We start from the raw sequence: 19,723 nt of genomic DNA, 5'->3' as shown, positions 1-19,723 counted from the left end.
ATTGTCCACCAAATGTAAACGTCTTTCGTTTGTTTCTAACAATTCACTGATGAAAGTTATCCAAAGACAACTGACTTTGTATTCCTTTGGTCTTCCTTGTGTATTTACTGAGGAAATTAAATCCCCATTATGAATTTAGGGCGATATAGAGGTGTACTGTATATTGAGATTAACATCTGGCTAGTTCACCAGGAGTTTGGATGGTGGTCGTTGAAAGGAATGTCATAGATCCTAACATATAGTTCCACTCCTTTACCTCCTGGAACATACTTGCTTCGCTGCATTTCACTGCACACACTGTAGCTGAAGGCTGAATAACAAGTCAGAAAACGTTACGCTCACTCTTCAGTTCGGAGAAAAAACTCCCTCCCTCAGTTTTTCTCCAGCTGAGCCGACTGAGCACCCAGATAATAAACAAAACAAAACACTCAGCTTTGTGACAGTTAAACCACCCTGTCATCACTTTTCATGGGAACATTACACTCTGTTTACCCCAGAAGACATTAGTATCTCTGAACATTAGGAAGTTCACAATAAATCAAGGTCTTGTTTGGCTGTAAACATATTTTCTCTGTGCTGATCAGATGCTAGAAATTACAACAAGAAAACACATTTTAAAGCACTTCTTGAAAAGGGGATGGGGAGAAGGAAAAGGGAGAGGAAGGAAAGAGTGGAGAGAGGGAAGCGTCAGAGAGGATAGTAGGGTAAGAGCAAGAACAGGGATAATGAGATCCAGTGGCAGTAGAAGAATCACACTGAGCAGGCTGGAGGGGCATTGTGTCTGATAGGTGCTGTCTGGCTCACATGCTTCCTGTTTGTGTCTGGGACTGGAAGTTCTCCTTGTCCTCTGCTTCCTCCTGCTTCCTCCTGCTCTAACATCATTTCCTTGCTTGAACAGAGACTCTTACATCTCAGGGGAGAATGTTGTCATCTGGAGATTACCATGGTGGGGTTGTAAACAACTTGGCTTGCCTTGTTGTTTGTCTTTTTCTCTTTTCTGCTTCGGGCCTTTCCATAGTCCCAGTTAACCCTCCGGCTAGTAGACTAACATGTCCCTTTAGTGTGTGTTCAAAGTGTGCATCATAAATCGACCCTATGTGTGGCGGTTTTTACAGTATGTGCTGTATATGGAATGATCCACCAGGCACCGGCGGAGATGAAAGTAATGATAGTCTGTGTGTGTGGAGCGCACAGCCCGCTGAGTTGCATAGCAGAATCCGCGCGTCCTGGCATTCATCTGTCCTGTGTCCCATCGAAACGCCGCTCCTCTTTCAGTGGGCCATGACATTTGCATTGATAGGGTTGCCCCATGCAGAGAAGAATGCTGGAAACTGGAGCACTAAATCGCTCCCTTTGCTGGTTAATTGCAGTGGCAAGCCGTCACTAATCTAATGAGCTGTCGTCCATGAGTTGTGCATGTGTTCCTCCTCTCTCTGTACTGATGGGCGGGGGGGGCGGGGGCGGGGGGGAGGGGGGTAATTGTGGACCTCAGCAGATGAATGATGAGTTTGTTTCACACTATAATAGCAGCGGGGGTTGGGATGCGCTGAATAAGTGGGTCAGGATGCTGGTGAAAGGGGATGTATGGACATCCCTCTGAAAAGATCTGTCCGTTTGTTTTGTGTCGAGAACTGAAGGTTGAATTGTGTGTTTATTGAGTTGTAATATGGGGAATTCTTTAGATGTTGATGTGTATTGTCCTATTGTTTGACTGACGGAGAGAGAAACGTTTGTCATGCACATGCTCTTCGTCGGACCACCGCGTTTACTTAATGGAATCCATACTCCAGACTGTAAGTTACACATTGTAAATCAGTCGTGAGGAAATCTGTTTTTTTTCGCCACAGTGCTTTGTGGAGGAATGTGAGAAATGTGCAGAGATAAGGTGCAGTTCAGCAGAGAGAAGGGTGTGTCCAGAATGTTCTGGACTGGTTAGACCCCCTCCTACTGCATCGCTCCAGCTCTGACCTGTGGGAGGGGGCGGGGCCTGTGGGAGGGGGTGAGACCTGTGGGAGGGTTTGGGATGTGAGTCGTGACCATGGCTTTTTGGGAGGCTACCCTGGCATCCCCTTCTCGGTGACATTCCTGACTCTCAACGCCTAGGGCTCTCCAAGGGCCCAGACTCAACCTCCTGACCCTAGACAACCTCAGCCTCTAGACCCAGCCTGTAGTCCCAGCCCTAGCCCCTAGTCCCATCTCCAGGCCCTCGCCCAAGCCCTAGCCCCACCCAACCTCCATCCCCAAATTGCAGCCCTATCCCATTAAGCCTCGGCCCCAACCCCTTTTGTAGCCCCAGCCCCACTTTCAGCCCATGCTCCCATAGCCCTATACAGCCCCTGCCACATTCTCAGCCCATGCTCCCATAGCCCTATACAGCCCCTGCCACATTCTCAGCCCTAAACCCATTGCCCAGCCCTAGCCGTGCACTTGAGTGATCCCTGCCTGTCTTTATTGTTTCTGTGGGCTGGAGTGTTTGTATGTGATCATTGAAGCCATGTGGCCTGGTGAGCCGCCTCCTCAGTGTTGTTTTGAAAGTAAAGAGTCCCACAGGAGGTGGTGTGTTTCCTCAGCTGATGATAGCACAGTGTTCCCGGCGCTGCTGCTGGAAGGTGCTGATTTAGTGGGAAGCAGAGAGGGCGGGAGTGAGGGAGAGCAAGTGAGGGAGGGAGAAACTGAGGGAGGACGAACAAGAAAGAGAGGGAGGCATTTCTCTGGAAATCTACCAGATGGAGGGAGGGAGGGAGGGAGGGAGGGAGGGAGGAATGAGTGTCTCAGCCAGAGTGCAGTGTTTTGGTGTTCATCTGGTTATTATCAAGAACATGTTCTTCCCTGTCGGAAGAATTTGGCCTTCAAACTGCTATCAGAGCTGTTTAGATTAACAGCGATACACTGGCCCGCAGCCTACGATGTTTCTACCCAGAAATCATTTCTCAATCACTTGTTTGGCACGCACCATTTCGGTTGCGTTGGTCCCTGCACAGGGCGGGCTGTTTGTGTGTGTGTGAGTTGTTCACTCCCATGTGAGGGTCATGCCTGTGTGAAACGAGACGGTGGCCTGAATTCTTATACCTATTGTTCCCCTGTGTCGCTGCCTGCTTGGCAGAGCTGGTGGGGTGGAGGGAGCCCACTCTGCCAAACCGGGTACAAGCCCTCAGGATTCTGACGAATACCCCCCAAGTGAGTGGAGTAGAGGGTCAGCTTCCTTGGGCTGTGTACTTTGGGTTTAAGACCAGAGGTAGAAAAGCTACAGATTTAGCTAGCTCACATTGAGACCGAAAGACTGGGTGGTTTCTCTACACCATAATAGTAGGGTCATCTCCCCTCTGCATGGCTTTTGAATAGCCCAGAGAGTTATGGAGGAAGAAACGTGACAGTTCTTCTGCCAGTACAGGCTAAAGCCATAAGCCTGGACTGTACTGTCCAATGGCTTGGTCTAATGACGTTGCTGGCCTCTCTCCTTGTGAAGTCAGCTGAGGTGTGACCTCAGCTCTGACTTTCACTGTGCGGTCGTTTGACGGATCTTCCCCTCCAGCCTCATCTGGCTGGGGCCCAAGAGTGAAAAGAAGCCATGCTCCATTTCTGTTTTTTTTTCTTCTCCCCTACCATTGAGAGTCTTTGAAGGGCCTTTTGATGTGATAATCACCAAGCTGGCCTCATATCAACCATTTAAGATCCATAATGCTGTTGGAGGAATGTCATATTGTTTCTTCCTACGCCCCTCGTTTGAAGCGACTGGGTATCTGGCGTTGTGCTCCCACATTCTGCATGGGCTTTTGAGTTTTGTGACAGTAAATGTTAATGCTCTGGTTCCATTTTTTAAAAGCACAAAGGACCAGTGTCCTTCAAAGCTCTACTGTGACTGCCTTTTCAATGCACTGGCCTATTTAAATCTCTATAAAACCCAAACACCCCTGCAATCCTGCTATTTGGCCCAGCAATAGAGCCTCCATTTAAAATAATAAAAAAGAAGGTTTCTCTTTCTCTGTCCCTCAGGACAAGACAAGATTTGATTGCTGGCATCTTATGGTGACTGGAGGGACGCCAGTACTTCTCAAGCATCACGTTTTAATTTCCACAGCAAGCCTTTTCTCTCAAGCTATCACAGGCCTTTCTTAACCAGGCAAACCCTCGTCTGTGTGGCTTTTGTTAGAGAGGGAAGCTATTGTAACGCATACCTCCTTGCTGGTGAAACAAACCACGGCTTAGTCATTGCCAGAGAAGAGTTTGAACTGTGGAGGTATTTCTTTTCCTTGAGGACAGAGTACTTGGTGTTGAATACCGCCAACTTGATACCACACAGGAAATTACCTGTATACCTGGGGTGACCTTGGTCATTCCAATGTGTTTTTATTGAGTCACGATTCTGGCTATCTACTGTAGCACTTCCCCCCCCCCTCTTATCCCATGTTTGCTTTTGCCTCGGGGAGAAGCATATGAGTGGAAGTCGTTTGAAAACAGGGCCATAAAACTATGAGGCCTACATCACCTTGACTTTCGGAACCCTCTAACTTGGACCATAAAGGTCGATGGAGATAAAATGTTTCATGTGACACTGACCACTCATTTTATTCACTCGTTAATGTGGTCGCTGTATCTGTCTGTTTGAATGATGTCACATGAGTGTGTTGTTGCAGCTGCATCTGAGGGATATCCTGTGTTTCTCTGCATCCTGGCCTCGGCAGACTGGGCTAGGGGGAAACACACGCTGCCCCGCGGCTCCTAACTAAAGCCATTTTGTCAGTGATGCTGTGACATTATAGCAGCTTGACAATGTGTCAAGTCAATCAAAGAAATGATGCTCTGTGCTTCTCCCAAGGCCATAGCAGACAGAACGAGGAGAACGTTGTGTTCCCTTGTAGTTACAGCACTTACATTTTTCAGATAGTATGCCGATGATAATGTTGAATTGTCAATGTTCTTGTAAAACCAGTCTTTATTTGGAATGCTGTATGTTGACCTATTCCTATAACAATATATACTCCCTAGTAATGCTCTGTTTGAAAAGTTGTCATGTTCCTACAAGCTATGCATGTAATAAATATATGATGTGTGTTTAGGGGTGTGATACAGTAGTACTTTCACATGAATCTCTTTATTATGGAGGGAACAAGCTTCCCAGTGAATCAAACAGCACTACAATATTTTCAGGATTGGTTTTGGATTGAGTGAAAGGTTAGATTAAACTTTTTTTTTTTTTTATTCTTGGGGGATTAAGAGTGGGATTAACTGGATTGTCATCTGAAACAGGACATTTTATGTGCCCATAAATGTGAATAGAGTGGGGCTCTGCTGGGGTGAGGATTACCATGGCAGGTTTATTGTGCCCATAATTGCTGCAGGAATATCAGTAAACTCCATTGTTTATGCTCTGGGCTCCAAAGATGATTCAGCAGGGGGTTAGTTCTATGTGTTCCCTAGTGACCTGGGAACCAGAGAAAGCTGAGTGGTTTGACCCTAGCGCGCACACACACACACACACACACACACACACACACACACACACACACACACACACACACACACACACACACACACACACACACACACACACACACACACACACACACACACACACACTGGGCCATGCATACTTCAATGCATCGTTAGTGCCACTCTTTTTATAGGCTGCACAATGGTAGTTAATGCCCAACTATAGACAAACAGTTTAAGAGTACACAAGAGAGCTCTTGAAATCAAACTCCCCAATTGTTCATATCAAAGCTTTGTAACACCCTGAGCCTGTAAAAAAATGACAAACACTGAGAACAATGATCACCAGGACTCCCTGTGAATTTCCACCACCCAGGGCTCTGTGTGTCTCACTCTGGGTGGTGGTGCCCTGGCCGGAGCCTTCACAGAGTCAGGCTGGGACAGTTAGAGAGGGGGTGAGAGGGGGAGGTGGTATGGTGAGGGGGGTGTTTGGAAGATAAAACACTGAGACCTCACGGAGTTCCCTCATTTCCTCTGTGGTTGCGTCCCCTCCCCCTCATCCTGATCTCCACCCACAGTCCCAAGTTAGTTTACCACCGTGCAAATACAGAGATGATACGACAACCTTCACTGACTAAGTTCCCTATAATGTAGCTGGACTGAACAGCGTTTTGCCCAATCATGTCTACTGGGCAAATATCCGACAAGCTTTTTTTTTTACTCGCAGTTGCGGATATGAATACGGACAGATGTTATGTGATCTTTCCGATGTTTTGAAAGATGTAACAGATAGGCCTTCGTTCTCACACTTTTAGGGACGTTTTATGCACACAACCGGTTCCAGGTCATTCCGGTGAGTCAAGTTGTCAGGCTGTCAGGCTCTTTGGGAACCAGATATTGCTCTGAGCCTCCCAGGTAGAGTGGCACTGAGGGGAACAGGCCAGACCGGCCAGCGTCTCTGGGCTTGGGAGAGAGGCGTGGTGGTTAATGATCTGTCTCATCTCCGCTGGGTGACTTTAGCACCTCGCCTCAGCTCAAACACTGGAACACCATGCCTCACTGACCAATGAGGGTCCTCCACCTCTCCAGCGAGGTGAGAGGATGTGTGAGGGGCCACGGGAGGGAGGGAGGGAGGGAGGGAGGGAGGGAGGAAGAGTAGCGGGACTTTGAACTCTGACTGAAATCTTGCCTGTGGATGGATAATATGTTACTACAGCCAGAGGACTGGGTCCATACACAACATTTATTTACACACACACACACATAGTCACATACTCTATTCTTAGCACAACACACACTCCTACACACCCAGTCAGACACCCGTAATTAACTAAACTCATGACTACAAACCACAAGTACTGTAATTGCAGTTCCATGCCATTAGCTGTCTGGTATTTATCACACTGATTCATTAGGGCCTGTTTTGCAGTCTGTTTAGTCAATCCTCAGTGAGTGAGTTAGTGGTAGTGCTCACTTGGAGCACTGTGTATGTGTGTGTATGTGTGTGTATGTGTGTATGTGTGTATGTGTATGTGTGTGTGTGTGTGTGTGTGTGTGTGTGTGTGTGTGTGTGTGTGTGTGTGTGTGTGTGTGTGTGTGTGTGTGTGTGTGTGTGTGTATGCACAGGCTTGTCTTGGCCCTGCGCTCAGTCTGGGTACAGTGAGAGGAGCCTGCCGGCCCGGCCCGGCCCAGCAAGGGGGAATAGAACCCCAGTGTGCTGATCTGCACCGCCGCATTGATACGCATTAATTGAGTTTTTCCTGACCACGTGATCTGACTTGAAAACCTCTGGGCCCTACCTGCAGTTTTCCTGGTCAGGTTTTGTCAACAAACTCCTACCGTACAGTATGTATTGGCTATGAGTCACACATCCTCCATGTCATCGTGGCTTTGTCTGTGAAAAAAAAAGAAGAAAAGTGCGGGCTCTCCTCTCTCTACTGTCGTCAACAGGAAACGGCCGAACCTGCTTGTCTGCCATTCTGTTGACTTTCCAGATATTCTCGTTTCCGAACAAAACTCATGCGACGACCAGTCCACTGCCTGTCATTTTCAGGATATCAGTCAACAGATCACTCTCTGCCAGACGTGTCACCATACCGAAACCTGCTACACCATATGTCAAGCAAATCCCCAGCGGATCTAATGCAAATTCCTTGGTGGAGTACTGTGACCCCGTGGTCAGCTACTGTAAGAGGTTACATTGAGTACTAAGGGTTCCTCAAGGGCGTTTAGTCCTCTCTTGCACAGCAGCCCAGACAGGCAAGCTAGGGCAGCCTCCCCCATTCATAAAACTGGGCACAGGGCAGAAAGAAAGCCCCACAGGACCCTCCTTTTCACTGGCCCTGCTGCATCAGCAGCCAAGCATCACACAAAGAGAGGGTGCCACCAACAGCGGGCCGTCTAATTAGGGAATTTGATCATGTTTAGGGACAAGTGAGGACCATCAAGCTTTACTTGACTAAGCCACAAGCCACAGCTGTACAGCCCTGGCAGGTTGGAGAGGCAGTGAAACAGTGGTAATGAGGTCATGCTTAGGAGACTCCGAATGGACCGGGGAGATTTACGGGTCTGTGGTTCATTCACTTCCATCACCTCCATCTCCCCAGCCTGTTGCTGCTGTCAACTGCCTTTTGTTTGGGCCTACGGTACATCAGTGACAGCAGCTCAATGGGAGGTTGAATAGAGTCTTACATTTACAGTATTGTCATGCATCCAACTTCAACGTAATCCGCCGTAAAGGGGTTTGTTATGAAGTGTCAGGAATTACAGTAGATGGACGCGCTGCCGTTCTGCTCTGTAGAAAAGCTGTGTGGGAATGTGAAATTCTTTTCTAAGTTAGACTTTGTTAGACGCACTGTCGCCGTTCTATTGTGCTTCCTGTCAAGCGATATTGTGCCACTGCCTGGGCGATGTCACAAGCTTCTCCTTCTGCGTACGCGCGGTCGCTGACCCTCCGCTCTCGTCTCCAGGTCAGCGTGGCGGCGAGCCAGGAGAAGGCCGAGGTGGAGGCTGCCAAAGGAGCGGCGGAGGGCCAGGCGGGGAGGCTTACCCAGGAGGCCGAGCGCCTGCGCAAGCGCGCACAGGAGCTGGAGAACGAGGTGGCCAAACTCAACCGCATCATCGATGAGGCCAAACTGCAGGAGAGCCGCTTGGGAGACCGAGTGGGCAGGCTGGAGGTGAGGCCTAGGATGGAGAGGGACCTTTACACTACGTACTGTACAGGGGAGGCTGGCGGAGATAGAAATCGGAGGACGCGGCTCATTGTAATGCATGGAATGGAATGAGGAATGGTATCAAACACATGTGGAATCAAACACGCATGGAATGGAATGAGTGTTGAATATTACAATGAGCCCGTCCTCCGATTCCTGCCTCCACCAGACCTCCACTGGTACTGCAGCATGAGCGACTGAGTAGAGCTACTGTAAACTAGACATTAGTCAATCACTCACAAAGTTGCCACAAAACATTTGGTGAGATATACAGTAATTAGCTGTATGCTTGTGTTGTTGACTGTGTTTCCAGTGGTATTCTATGTTCATGTGTGTACATCCACAGAGAGACAAAAGGCAGCTGGAAGAGTCGTTGGCCGAAATCAAGGAGCAAGAGGAGGAGATGTCCCATGCCAACCGTGCCTTGACCACGCGGTTAGAGGATGTACAGGTGGGATTGACCGTAACTTGACCACACATTTACTGTAGAGCAATATATTGGTTGGAATAGTCAAGCAAGAAGGCACAGTTTGGTGAGTTGTCCCATGGTAACATCTCTGTGAACCCTTTCTGTCTCAGAGGAACTTGACCAAGCTGAACCACGACCACAGAGACCTGGAGGAGAGGCTGAAGGAGGAGAGGAGTCAGAAAGAACAGTTCAAGAACACAAAGAATGAAATAGAGGACGAGAGGAGACTGCTGGACCGCACTGTGGAAAAACTACAGAGAGAGGTGTGTGTGCGTGGTGTGTCTGTGTGTGTGTGTGTGTCTGTCCATGACTGCGTATATGCCCTGTTGATACAGTGTGTATGTTTGAAACAGCAATCAACACTATATCAGTGTGTGTGTGTCTCTCTCTCTATCGCTCTCTCTCTATCTTTTTTTTCTCCCTCTCTCTTCCTCTCTCCATCCTTAGATGAGTGAGATCGTTGAGGCCTCTCAGTCGTCCACCCAGGAGCTGCAGGAGCAGATCGACGTGTACAAGGAGAAGAACCGCAGGGAGCTGTCGGACCTCCAGAGGCAGCTGAGGGACCGGGGGCTGGAGCTGGACAAGGCCCGTCTGGCCGCCAAGAACCTGCAGGAAGAGGTGGGTGACTGTGGCCAAACGGCCCCTGGGCCACAACAATGGAGGATGAGCCATTGTTCTGACTCAGAGGGGTGTAAACCCCCCCCCCCACTTCCCCCTGTCCCCCGGTCTCCGTTCCTCCTCTTGGTTTGGACAGTGATGTCATGGCTCTGGAATGTGCACCCTCTGCTCTCCTTAATTTCCCCTCGGGGATCAATAAAGTACCTATCTATTAATCCCCCCCCCCCCCCCCCCCCCATTTTACCCAAAGTAGGCCATGAGATCAATAGTGAGGCTGGGGGTATTGAAGGGTATTCTGTGGTTAAAGAGGACGTCCCTTCTTAGGTATTTGTTGTTGAACATGGAGAGGTGGAGCTACAGTACAGTGTGGAGGGTGTTAGGAGAATGTTTAGAGTTCTCCTGGGCAGACCTTTGAATGGCTCAGCAGTTGAGAACTCCCATCAACACTGAGGGCCTGTGATGGACCTCTCTTAATTAAGTACGATACTCAATCATTTTCTCTGGCTCTTATCTTGACATAACATCAATTGTTCTCACACTTCATTAGAGAGGTAGCTAGGTAGGCTTATGGAATTTGAAGTGGAGTTCTGGAATACTCTCCATGGCAATTTGCCCCTACTTAGTATTTTCGAGCTAAATATTCCAATTACTATGGTTCATTCTCACAATGTAGTTATTACCCTTTAGTAACTGTGGTCTGCTCATACAATGTAGCACTAACTCCTGACCACTCCTCTTTGGTCAGAATTATGCGGTTTCAACCTTGTCAACACTTTGGAATGCAGGGAATGTTTTTGTTGAATATGTGAATTGAATTAGAATAGACGGGGCCATATTTGGTCGAGTAATAATGCCGTCCCCCAGCATGCATTTGAGTTACTCACCCTTGTAAAATGCCATTAAAGAAAATCATTCTCTCAATCTGCTAGCAGGATAAACTGTCGTAGTTACAGTAACTGTTATGGAAGTTTTAGCTATTTTCCATGACTGTGTCAGATGTTACATGGCTTGGGAGGCCTAGCTCTGAATGGTTAATGTGTCTATGAGAGCTTGAGAGTGTGTGTGTCTCCAGTGTAATGTATATGTTATAATGGCTAACGCTGATGTATCTTAGCCCAGCTGGTCTCCAGGAAGAGGGGGATGTTGTGTCAGTGTTGTGAGAGCTGGACACCGCACTGACTCCACATCCTCCTCTCCTCCCCTCTTGATCCCAACACTCCTTCAATGACCGGTGATGTCACTTTTCCAGCTGCTCTCAGATCCCTCGTCTGTCCCCACCCTACATTACACTCTCCCTCTCCTCCTCTTACACCTGGCTGTACAGTATGTTAAGACTAGGAATTACATTTCTTCAACATGATCCTCTACTTCTTCTACAAGAATGTGATGTATGTTAACCTGACATGTTGGAGAAATGTCATTGCTTATTTGATCTAATTCACTCACTCAGCCCTAGTTCTAATACTAGACTCCTGTCATTATTACTAGGACTGCCCATAGACTTAGACAAGGATCAGAGGCAATGCAGTGGAGGGTGGCAACAAAAGCATGTTGCTCAAACTGTTTTTGTCAAACATTTATCTGAAATCACTGCAGAGATTGCATCTTGTGGGCATTTTTTAAACTGCAGACGTACAGAGTGTGAGTAAAGAGTGTGCGTGCGCCTGCTCTGAAATACCACAATGTGTTTTTTTTACTATACAGCGACTCAAACGAACCATATCATTATTGATTAAAATCAGTGACGGTCAGCATGTACTGTACGGTACAGAATGTTCCAGAAATGCTATGGTAATGCATAGGGGTGGTTAGCTGTGTTGGAATCTCAGTGAATTGCTGTGTGTGCTGAGCTGTGTGTGTGTGTGTGGTCTGGTCTGTCTCTGCCTGCAGCTGACTCACATGGAGGAGGACCTGAGGCAGTGTAAGGCGGAGAGGGATGATGCCGTCCTCAAGGAGAAGGCCCTGGAACAGAAGGTCTATGACCTGGAAGTGGAGGCCGAGACCAGAGCCCACTCCAAGGACGACAAAGCACGACATGTCAAAGTCATGGAGGTATGTGTGTGATAAAGTGACTGTGTCTCTGTGCCTGTTGGGAGGTGTCCTTGTGATATGTCATTAAGTTATGTGTCATTATGTGTCATTAATCCTTCTAGTACATTCTGTGGCCCTCTAGTGTCAGTGTATCTCTCTCTCTCTCTCTCTCTCTCTCTCTCTCTCTCTCTCTCTCTCTCTCTCTCTCTGTGTATAATCTAATCCTCATGATGGCACTGAGTGTCTGAGGTAGTACAGGATCACATGTCCTGCAGGCCTCTGCTGTTGACAGACAGGCTGATGGCAAAACACTGTAACAGGAAATCTAAAGCTGTCATTAAGGGAGCCCGCCCTATGGTACCAGCATGAAAGGTCAAATGGACGAGGCTCCCTCATGGCGGCAGATTCTAAGAAACAAAACAACTCGTGCGGTCATTACAGAGGCACTCAACGACGGTCTGTATGACAAAGGAGAGAGAACGCCTATGTCATAAAGAGTAGACTGTCCAAAGCAAAGGAAACTTTATTGACAATGTTCATGTTAACGCTGTGGCCTGCAGGACAGGGTGGCTCAGCTGGAGATGGACCTGGACGAGGAGCATCAGAGTGGAGACCTGCTGATGGACAGGATAGACCGGGGCAGAGAGCAGGTGAGCCCATCCTTACCGCTCTTCACTGACCCACAGTCAGTGGTCATCAGTCATACCATCACATCGATCAGGACCTTCTCCATTTGTAACTGACTCCAGATCTGCTCTGCCTCCTCTAACTTGTCATGCATGAACCTCATTAACGTCCATCCATCCTCTATAAAAGACAGGAAACCTTTGTTTAAAACTGACGGTTGTTTCTTATACAATATGAAAGAATCGTGCGTGTGTGTGTGTGCATGCTTGCGTGTGTGTGTGTGTGTGTCAGTGGCGGGACGGGATGGCAGTAGAGCACAAGGCACTGATACACTGGAATATCACATGCACTACGACAGTATATACTTCCATCATAATCCTTTCGTCCCCATGTGTGTGTGCACGTGCGTGTGCACGTGTACGGGTCTCTCCCCCCCCCCCCCCCCCCCCCATAGATCAGCAGTCCAAAAAATCCCAGTTAATTTCTGTTCTGGAGAGAGAGCGGAGGGGTTATTGCATTGTAAGAGGATCTTGCATAATCGTTGAATTTGGCGGGCTGCCCGCGCGGTGTAACAGCGCCTGTCCAATTTTCATGCATCAGTCACAAAAGACCCCTTTTAATGCACCGCCACTGCCAGAATATGCAGACTGCCAAACAGCTCAAGTTTACAGGCTAAGGAGTTCACTTAGCTGGTGCTGCGTCTCAGGGACAAATCCATTTCTTTGCTCGATCATACTTTTTTCTCCGGAAGAGAGAGAGAGAGACCCAAACACTTTAGCTTTCCTTCCCCCCCTCAGATAAAGCTGATGATGAAGGTATTATGAGTGGCGTTGCAGATAAAGCACATGTTTCCTGGGAATAGGGTCATTAGTCAGAGAGTGCTGCTGAATCATATCTGGAGAGTTCTTGGTTCTGGAGGAAACAACATTGTTCCAGATACAATGCGGGTACTGTACCGGCTTCCTCAGGGACGCAGTAGGTTCTGTGTTTTACTTTGGGTGTTACTCCACTCTAAGTTTGTTTACCTGTATGGGTTGGTCCTGATGCAATGCCTCTACAGTGAAGCCTGTCCCCATGCTTCAGTTGATTTATTAATATTACTACATTGCCATGGTGATGAACCGAGTGCATGCAGTGCACCATTTCTGACCCAAAGCCACAGCTTGAGCAAAGGATCGATTTGAACGGTTTCTGGATGTTCTATTAAGAGTTGTGAAAGAAAAAGAGTAAAAGAACGCAGATGGAAGTATACAGTACATGAGAGGCCTAATAGGAGCGAACAAATACAGTACTTGAATTTCCTTTTTAAAAGGTTTTTTTTTCTGAACCAAAAAGAAGAACTCTCCGCCCTCAGAGAAGAGAGTGGCATTGTGGCCGACTGGCATCGCTGCGACGCCAGGTCCGGGGTGAGTTGCCACGGCAACGGCGGAGCGGCGGTGTGTGCGGTGGAGTCTGAGCGGTGTGGATGGAGTTAGGAGGAGGGTGATGGTGGGGGGGGGGGGTGGGGGGGGGTGGAGGTGTGTGTGTGTGTCTGTGTGGGGGGGGGTAATGGTGTGTGTGTGTGTGTGTGTGGGGAGGGGTCCGCGTGGCCATGGGGGTCTTGTGGTGAGTGCGGCGGTGGAGGAGGCAGGAAGAACACCTGCGTCTCTCCTGGCACCAGGTGCTCCTCTCCTGTCTAAATGAGAGTAATCTCCCCTCTCTCCTCCCGCCGTCTCTCACAAAGCAGATTAGTTTCGCTGTATGTTCCAGTCTGCTGAATCAGCTCCCTCAAGCACCGCGCAGGGCGCACCAGTTATGTGGGCCATCGTTCATCAGAGGAGCCCACTGTCAGGCGCTAATTGGCATAAAATATCACCCATTCTAAGCTCCCCTGGAAAAAAAACGAGTCATCCTCTCTGTATCGATTAGTTGTCTTCCTCCATCCTACTCTCTTACACTCTTCTCCTGAACTAGGCTACAGAGTGTCACTGAACAATGTCTCTCAGAGTTCTCTGGGAGCTCCTCTCTCGGTTTAGTTTGGTTTCAGGGGATGGACGATGATTCTGACTTGCTAGTCTTTTATCTACTTACAGTGACGTTCAAAAGCTAACATTTACATGTTTCCCTCTCTGACCTGAGGAGTTCCACCGCTTGAGGAATGGTTGGGCTTAAGTGCATTCCTGGCTTTTGTTATGATAGATTCAATTAAATATCGCAGATTTCCCGCCGTACCTTCGTAGTAGAAACCACTTAAGAGAGATGACGTAACGCACGGAGGAATGTAACCTAACAGGATATAACAGGATTCAAAACCGCCAGTTAGGCTTGGCCTGTTGTCAGCGTTGGGTGATACTGTACTACAGCGTACAGTCACTGCACACCCACACATACACTACACACACTCACACACCACAAAGGCTTTCTTTCATGGAGAGACACAGGCAGTGTCTGAAGATAATGGTCTGCTCGGTCTGCTGCTGCTGTGTGTGTGTGTGTGTGTGTGTGTGTGAGTGTGTGTGTGTGTGTGTGTGTGTGTGTGTGTGTGTGTGTGTGTGTGTGTGTTTCTGTTTCGTGCTTGCACGTGTGTGTGTGTGGGTGTGTGTGTGTGTGTGTGTGTGTTTCTGTTTCGTGTGTTTCTGTTTCGTGTGTGTGTGTGTGTGTGTGTTTCCTGCGCACACTTGTGTGCGTGTGCGCGTGCGTGCGATGACACGTCTCTCGGCTCTGGTTGACAGGTGGAGCAGATGAGGAATGAACTCCTGCAGGAGAGGGCTGGGAGACAGGACCTGGAGTGTGACAAGATGGCTCTGGAGAGACAGGTACACACACACCGACCCTGCTCACTTCAGCCCACTCCTGTCTGGAGCAAAACAACCGTCCACAGCCAATGTGAAAACTTTATTATTTGGCTCAAAACGAAAGCCCTCCATCCCTCTCATCCATCTCTGTCTTTCTCTCTACGGATCCGTTTCTCTCTCCACACACACACACATTTCATTTGTTAACCCATTTCTCATCCCTCTGGTCTCTTGCTGTGATAGTGCTTTAGGTCTTGTTGACCAAGACACAAACTCAATAAAGTCAAACTGCTTTAACCCAGAGAGAGAGAGTGAGTAGACGTTTTTTAACTGTTGATGACGTCTCTTCTAGAATAAGGACCTGAAGAGCAGGGTGGCCCACCTGGAGGCCTCCCAGAAGTCCAACAAGGAGGGCCTGGTGTCCCAGCTAGAGACCCGCATCCAGGAGCTGGAGGAACGGCTGGAGGGGGAGGAGAGGTAGGGCTGGGGATGGGGGGATGGAGGGATGGAGGGAGGGGGGAGGAGAGGTAGGGCTGGGGATGGGGGGATGGAGGGATGGAGGGAGGGGGGGAGGGTGGAGGAGAGGTAAGGCTGGGGATGGGGGGGTGGAGGGAGGAGGGAGGAGAGGTAGGGCGGAGAGGTAGGGCTGGGGTTAGACGGATGGAGGGAGGGAGAGGAGAGGAGGAGGAGAGGTAGGGCTGGGGTTAGAGATGGAGGGAGGAGGAGGAGGAGGAGAGGTAGGGCTGGGGTTAGAGGGATGGAGGGAGGAGGAGGAGAAGAAAAAGAGCAGTAGGGAGGTATGGCATCCCTGCTATCGTGACCAGTTGAACCTACAGACTCATTTCCAGTAGCTGTCCTCATTTCCAGTACCTTTGATTAATCAGGGTGAATGGATAGGAGAAGGTTTATACATATTCTTTAGGTCATTAGAAATCTGAGGCTAGTACTGTATGCATAGATGGGTCATGGGTATGTGGCCTACAGCCAAATAGCTGGTGTTTTCCAGAGTGTGTTGGAAGCTACAGCCCCACTGCTGTACTGTGGCTGAGGCTGTAGTCGGTCATTAGACTTAGCCATGATGCTCTGCTCTCCCCAGGGACCGCGCCAACCTGCAGCTGGTGAACCGCCGGCTGGAGAGGAAGGTGAAGGAGATGATGATGCAGGTGGATGAAGAGCACCACTCCATGCAGGATCAAAAGGACCAGGTAAGGAAGGACATGACACACACACACACACATACATACACACACACACACACACACACACACGCATACACACACACACACACACGCATACACACACACACATGCACACACACACACACACACACACACACACGCATACACACACACGCGTGCACACACACACATACACACGCACGCATGCATGCACACACACACACACACACACACACACACACACACACACACACACACTGTACAGTAGGTATCCGTGTTCCTGCAGCCTTAACCCTTTGTGCTCCGTGCACCTCTCGCAGCTGAACCTGCGTCTGAAGGCCCTGAAGAGGCAGATGGACGAGGCGGAGGAGGAGATCGACCGCCTGGAGCACGGCAAGAAGAAGCTGCAGAGAGACCTGGACGACCAGCAGGAGGCCAACGAACAGCTCCAGAGCCAGCTCAAAGTCCTGCGCAGCGAGATGAGGTCAACATGATACATACACATTCATATATATATATATATATATATATATATATATACAACACACTTTTATATTTTACATAAGAGTGGGCAGTCGCACTCTTATATTTTTCAATTTTATGGGATGGAGATAGTGAAGAAAGACAGGAAAGTAAGGAGGAGAGGGTATGTCAGCAGGGCATGGGCCGGATTCGAACCCATGCCGACATGGGCATAATGTAGGCCATGGTGCTAGACCACTGGACCACCCCGGGCCACACACAAAACACTTAAGTGTTACACTTCTAATACACTTAACATGCTTTAAAGGCAGCAACGATGCAGCCACTGCTTTAGTGTTGGTTAAACATGTTTATAATGTGTGTACACACAGACTGAACACACAGCCACACTAATCCATCTTAATGCATCCTAATGAGCAATGTGGTGTCAGCTGAACGTATTCAAACACAACCGCACGCGATGCTCCCGCTGTGGCTGTGTGCGTTGCAACGCCCCACCCTCAACCAACCCGTAGTCCCACTGTTTACGCTCTCAAGCACCACACCTGGGTGGGTCACCACAATAACACACACTCTTTCTCTCTCTCGCTCTCTCCTCCCTGAAGGCGCAAAACCAACCCGGCTCCCCTGCTGAACAACCTGGACGATGACGACGATGAAGACGACATCAGCACTGACGGAGAGACGTACTTCAGCTCGTCCTCTGGGTATAAGCGCTCCTCCAGCCAGGACAACATCATCTCCACTTTCTCTCTGTGAGGTCACTCACTCTCAGGTCACCAAGGGAACGCTCTACCCACGACAGAAGGGCTGACTGGACTGACTTCCCTACAAATATGACCACATTCTGTTCCAAGTGCTTTTAGGAAATAGGCCCACTCGCGCTGAAACGATGGGACCGTGTTGTCTCCTGTGTGGTTCCTTCTCCTTTCTACAGTGCATAGATTGCCTGGAAATGATTAGATGAATGATAAGTGACTATTTGTGTTAATGGTAAATTCATTGTCTTGTAAATGATTGATTAGAATTGAGCACAAATTGAATTATCAGCACATCTTACATTTGGAGATCTTGTTAATATTGCAAGTCTCTTAATATGACCATTTCTCATGAATTAACCACCCGCTAGATATTAAGAGCATCTGGTTATTTGCCTTATAAATGCATTGTAAATGAAAGCATCTCTTAGGCCTTGTTGACATGTATTAATTTGGTAATCCCTCTCTAGACTTTGTATTCTTAATCAGATATGCTAAAGCTGCTTACCATGTCAGATATACAATTTGAAATATTCATTTTTTATATTGTGCATTGAAATATCAATTCACTTTTATAATGAAGTCTTTATTAATTCCAGCTACAGTATATGAGGTGCAGAGTGCAAGGCCTTTCATTGATTCAGAGTGAAATATTTGTATTTATTTACTGTTGAATATATGAAGGACTGGCTGAATGAAGGGCAATATGTTTCTAGGGAAATTTGTATGAGGGATTATTTTTACACACGTATCTCATTTTGTACTTTTTGAAAATATATGAAATATACCAATCCATCCATATTAAGAGTCTGGAATATAGAAAACTCCTCTGTTCATGTTTCATAACTTCTGTTACTGTCTTCTGTTACTGTCACCTGACTTATGCACACATCATTGGATCACTGCAGTATTCAATATTCAATATTCAATATATATATTCAACGCAGCTTTTATTGAAATAAGACACGTGTTTTTATAAAGACTGATCAGATCACAGTACTCTAAATGTTTCTGTTTCTGAATGAGAGTTTTGTGACTCAGTCTTAATTTCTTTCTAGTCAATATGTTAGCATTACAGTCACAAACAGACACAACAAACACAACACAAACCTTATAAAAGTGCTTCATCTCTTAGATTAAAACTATTACTCATACCTGAAACATGTTACAACGTGAGAAGAAGCTATTTATGTTTCTGGTATACAGTACCTTCCATTAACAAGACAGTGTTAATATTGGACATATGTATGAGTCAATCTGCTGTATAATGAACAATTCTATTTTTTGTTGACTTCCTGTATTGTGTATTTGATATGTGCCTCTGTGGGACCATGTGACCGTGCAGTACCTGTCATGAACATTTGTGTGCCTGTTTATTTGGAGGGACTGTCCTCTGTATGCAAGTCTATATAATGAGGGAGTTTCTACAGATGAGCTGTATTGACAATCGTTGATCTTTTTTTTTTTTTTGCTACACTGTGATAATTTGCACTGGCTGACTTGTTGGATTATTTCTGAACGCATTCCAAGGCTGTTGTTGCCTCAGAATGAGAATGAAGGACGTCCTTTATTCTAGATTCGAAGGTTGTTGCCATACGGAACCAAGAGGCCTTTGGCTTTGACTCCTCCGCTTATTTAGGGAGGAGGTTGGAGAAGAAATCCTGCCACTACCTCTCTGTACACATCTGTATGTTGCTGAGACTAAAAAACCCTGCTAAACTGAAATAAAGTTACCCTTAGTTCATCTCATTTCTGCTTATTGTCTTGGTAAGGAATCCTCCTAATCACATTGCTCCTTTTATAATCTATTTATGAACACAAAATAAGCAACTTTGGGGAGTGTTTAGTTATATTAGTGGAGATGAAAGGTTTGACCTCAGCAGGGCATGGAGGCTTTGTGATCCACTCTGGTTGACCTCTTATGCTCACTTATTATTTGATAGTCTGGCGAACGCAGCTGTGTCAATAGCGGCTCTCCATCTTTAATATGGTGCTCAGTGGGCCGGTATTCCCCCGCAAAAAAAAAGCATATGTATCCTGTGTCCGTCCGGCCTGAACACCTGACACCACGGAGCCGCAGGCCTCAGGGGTCTCTGGGGAGGGGGGCATGATTGATCCCTTGTGTTCAGAGGGGGCCACAAGT

At 47.7% G+C, this 19,723-nt stretch overlaps 1 protein-coding gene across 2 annotated transcripts in view; it reads left to right on the top strand.

Annotated features, from left to right (window-relative positions):
* cgnl1 (cingulin-like 1) overlaps positions 1-19,324 on the top strand; it is a 29,827-nt gene extending 10,503 nt beyond the window's left edge. For both annotated transcript variants that reach the window (XM_083691186.1, XM_083691185.1), the window contains 11 exons: positions 8,400-8,606; positions 8,989-9,093; positions 9,222-9,374; positions 9,559-9,729; positions 11,620-11,781; positions 12,321-12,410; positions 15,099-15,182; positions 15,514-15,638; positions 16,258-16,366; positions 16,660-16,823; positions 17,428-19,324. In XM_083691186.1, coding sequence (XP_083547312.1) covers positions 8,400-8,606; positions 8,989-9,093; positions 9,222-9,374; positions 9,559-9,729; positions 11,620-11,781; positions 12,321-12,410; positions 15,099-15,182; positions 15,514-15,638; positions 16,258-16,366; positions 16,660-16,823; positions 17,428-17,581 — 1,524 coding nt within the window. In that variant the 3' untranslated portion in view covers positions 17,582-19,324. The remainder of the gene's footprint in view (positions 1-8,399; positions 8,607-8,988; positions 9,094-9,221; positions 9,375-9,558; positions 9,730-11,619; positions 11,782-12,320; positions 12,411-15,098; positions 15,183-15,513; positions 15,639-16,257; positions 16,367-16,659; positions 16,824-17,427) is intronic.
* Positions 19,325-19,723: the final 399 nt, after the last annotated feature.

Source organism: Argentina silus, assembly GCF_951799395.1.
Source record: "Argentina silus genome assembly, chromosome: 19".
Lineage (NCBI taxonomy): Eukaryota > Metazoa > Chordata > Actinopteri > Argentiniformes > Argentinidae > Argentina > Argentina silus.
This window is presented reverse-complemented; position numbering and strand designations above follow the sequence as displayed.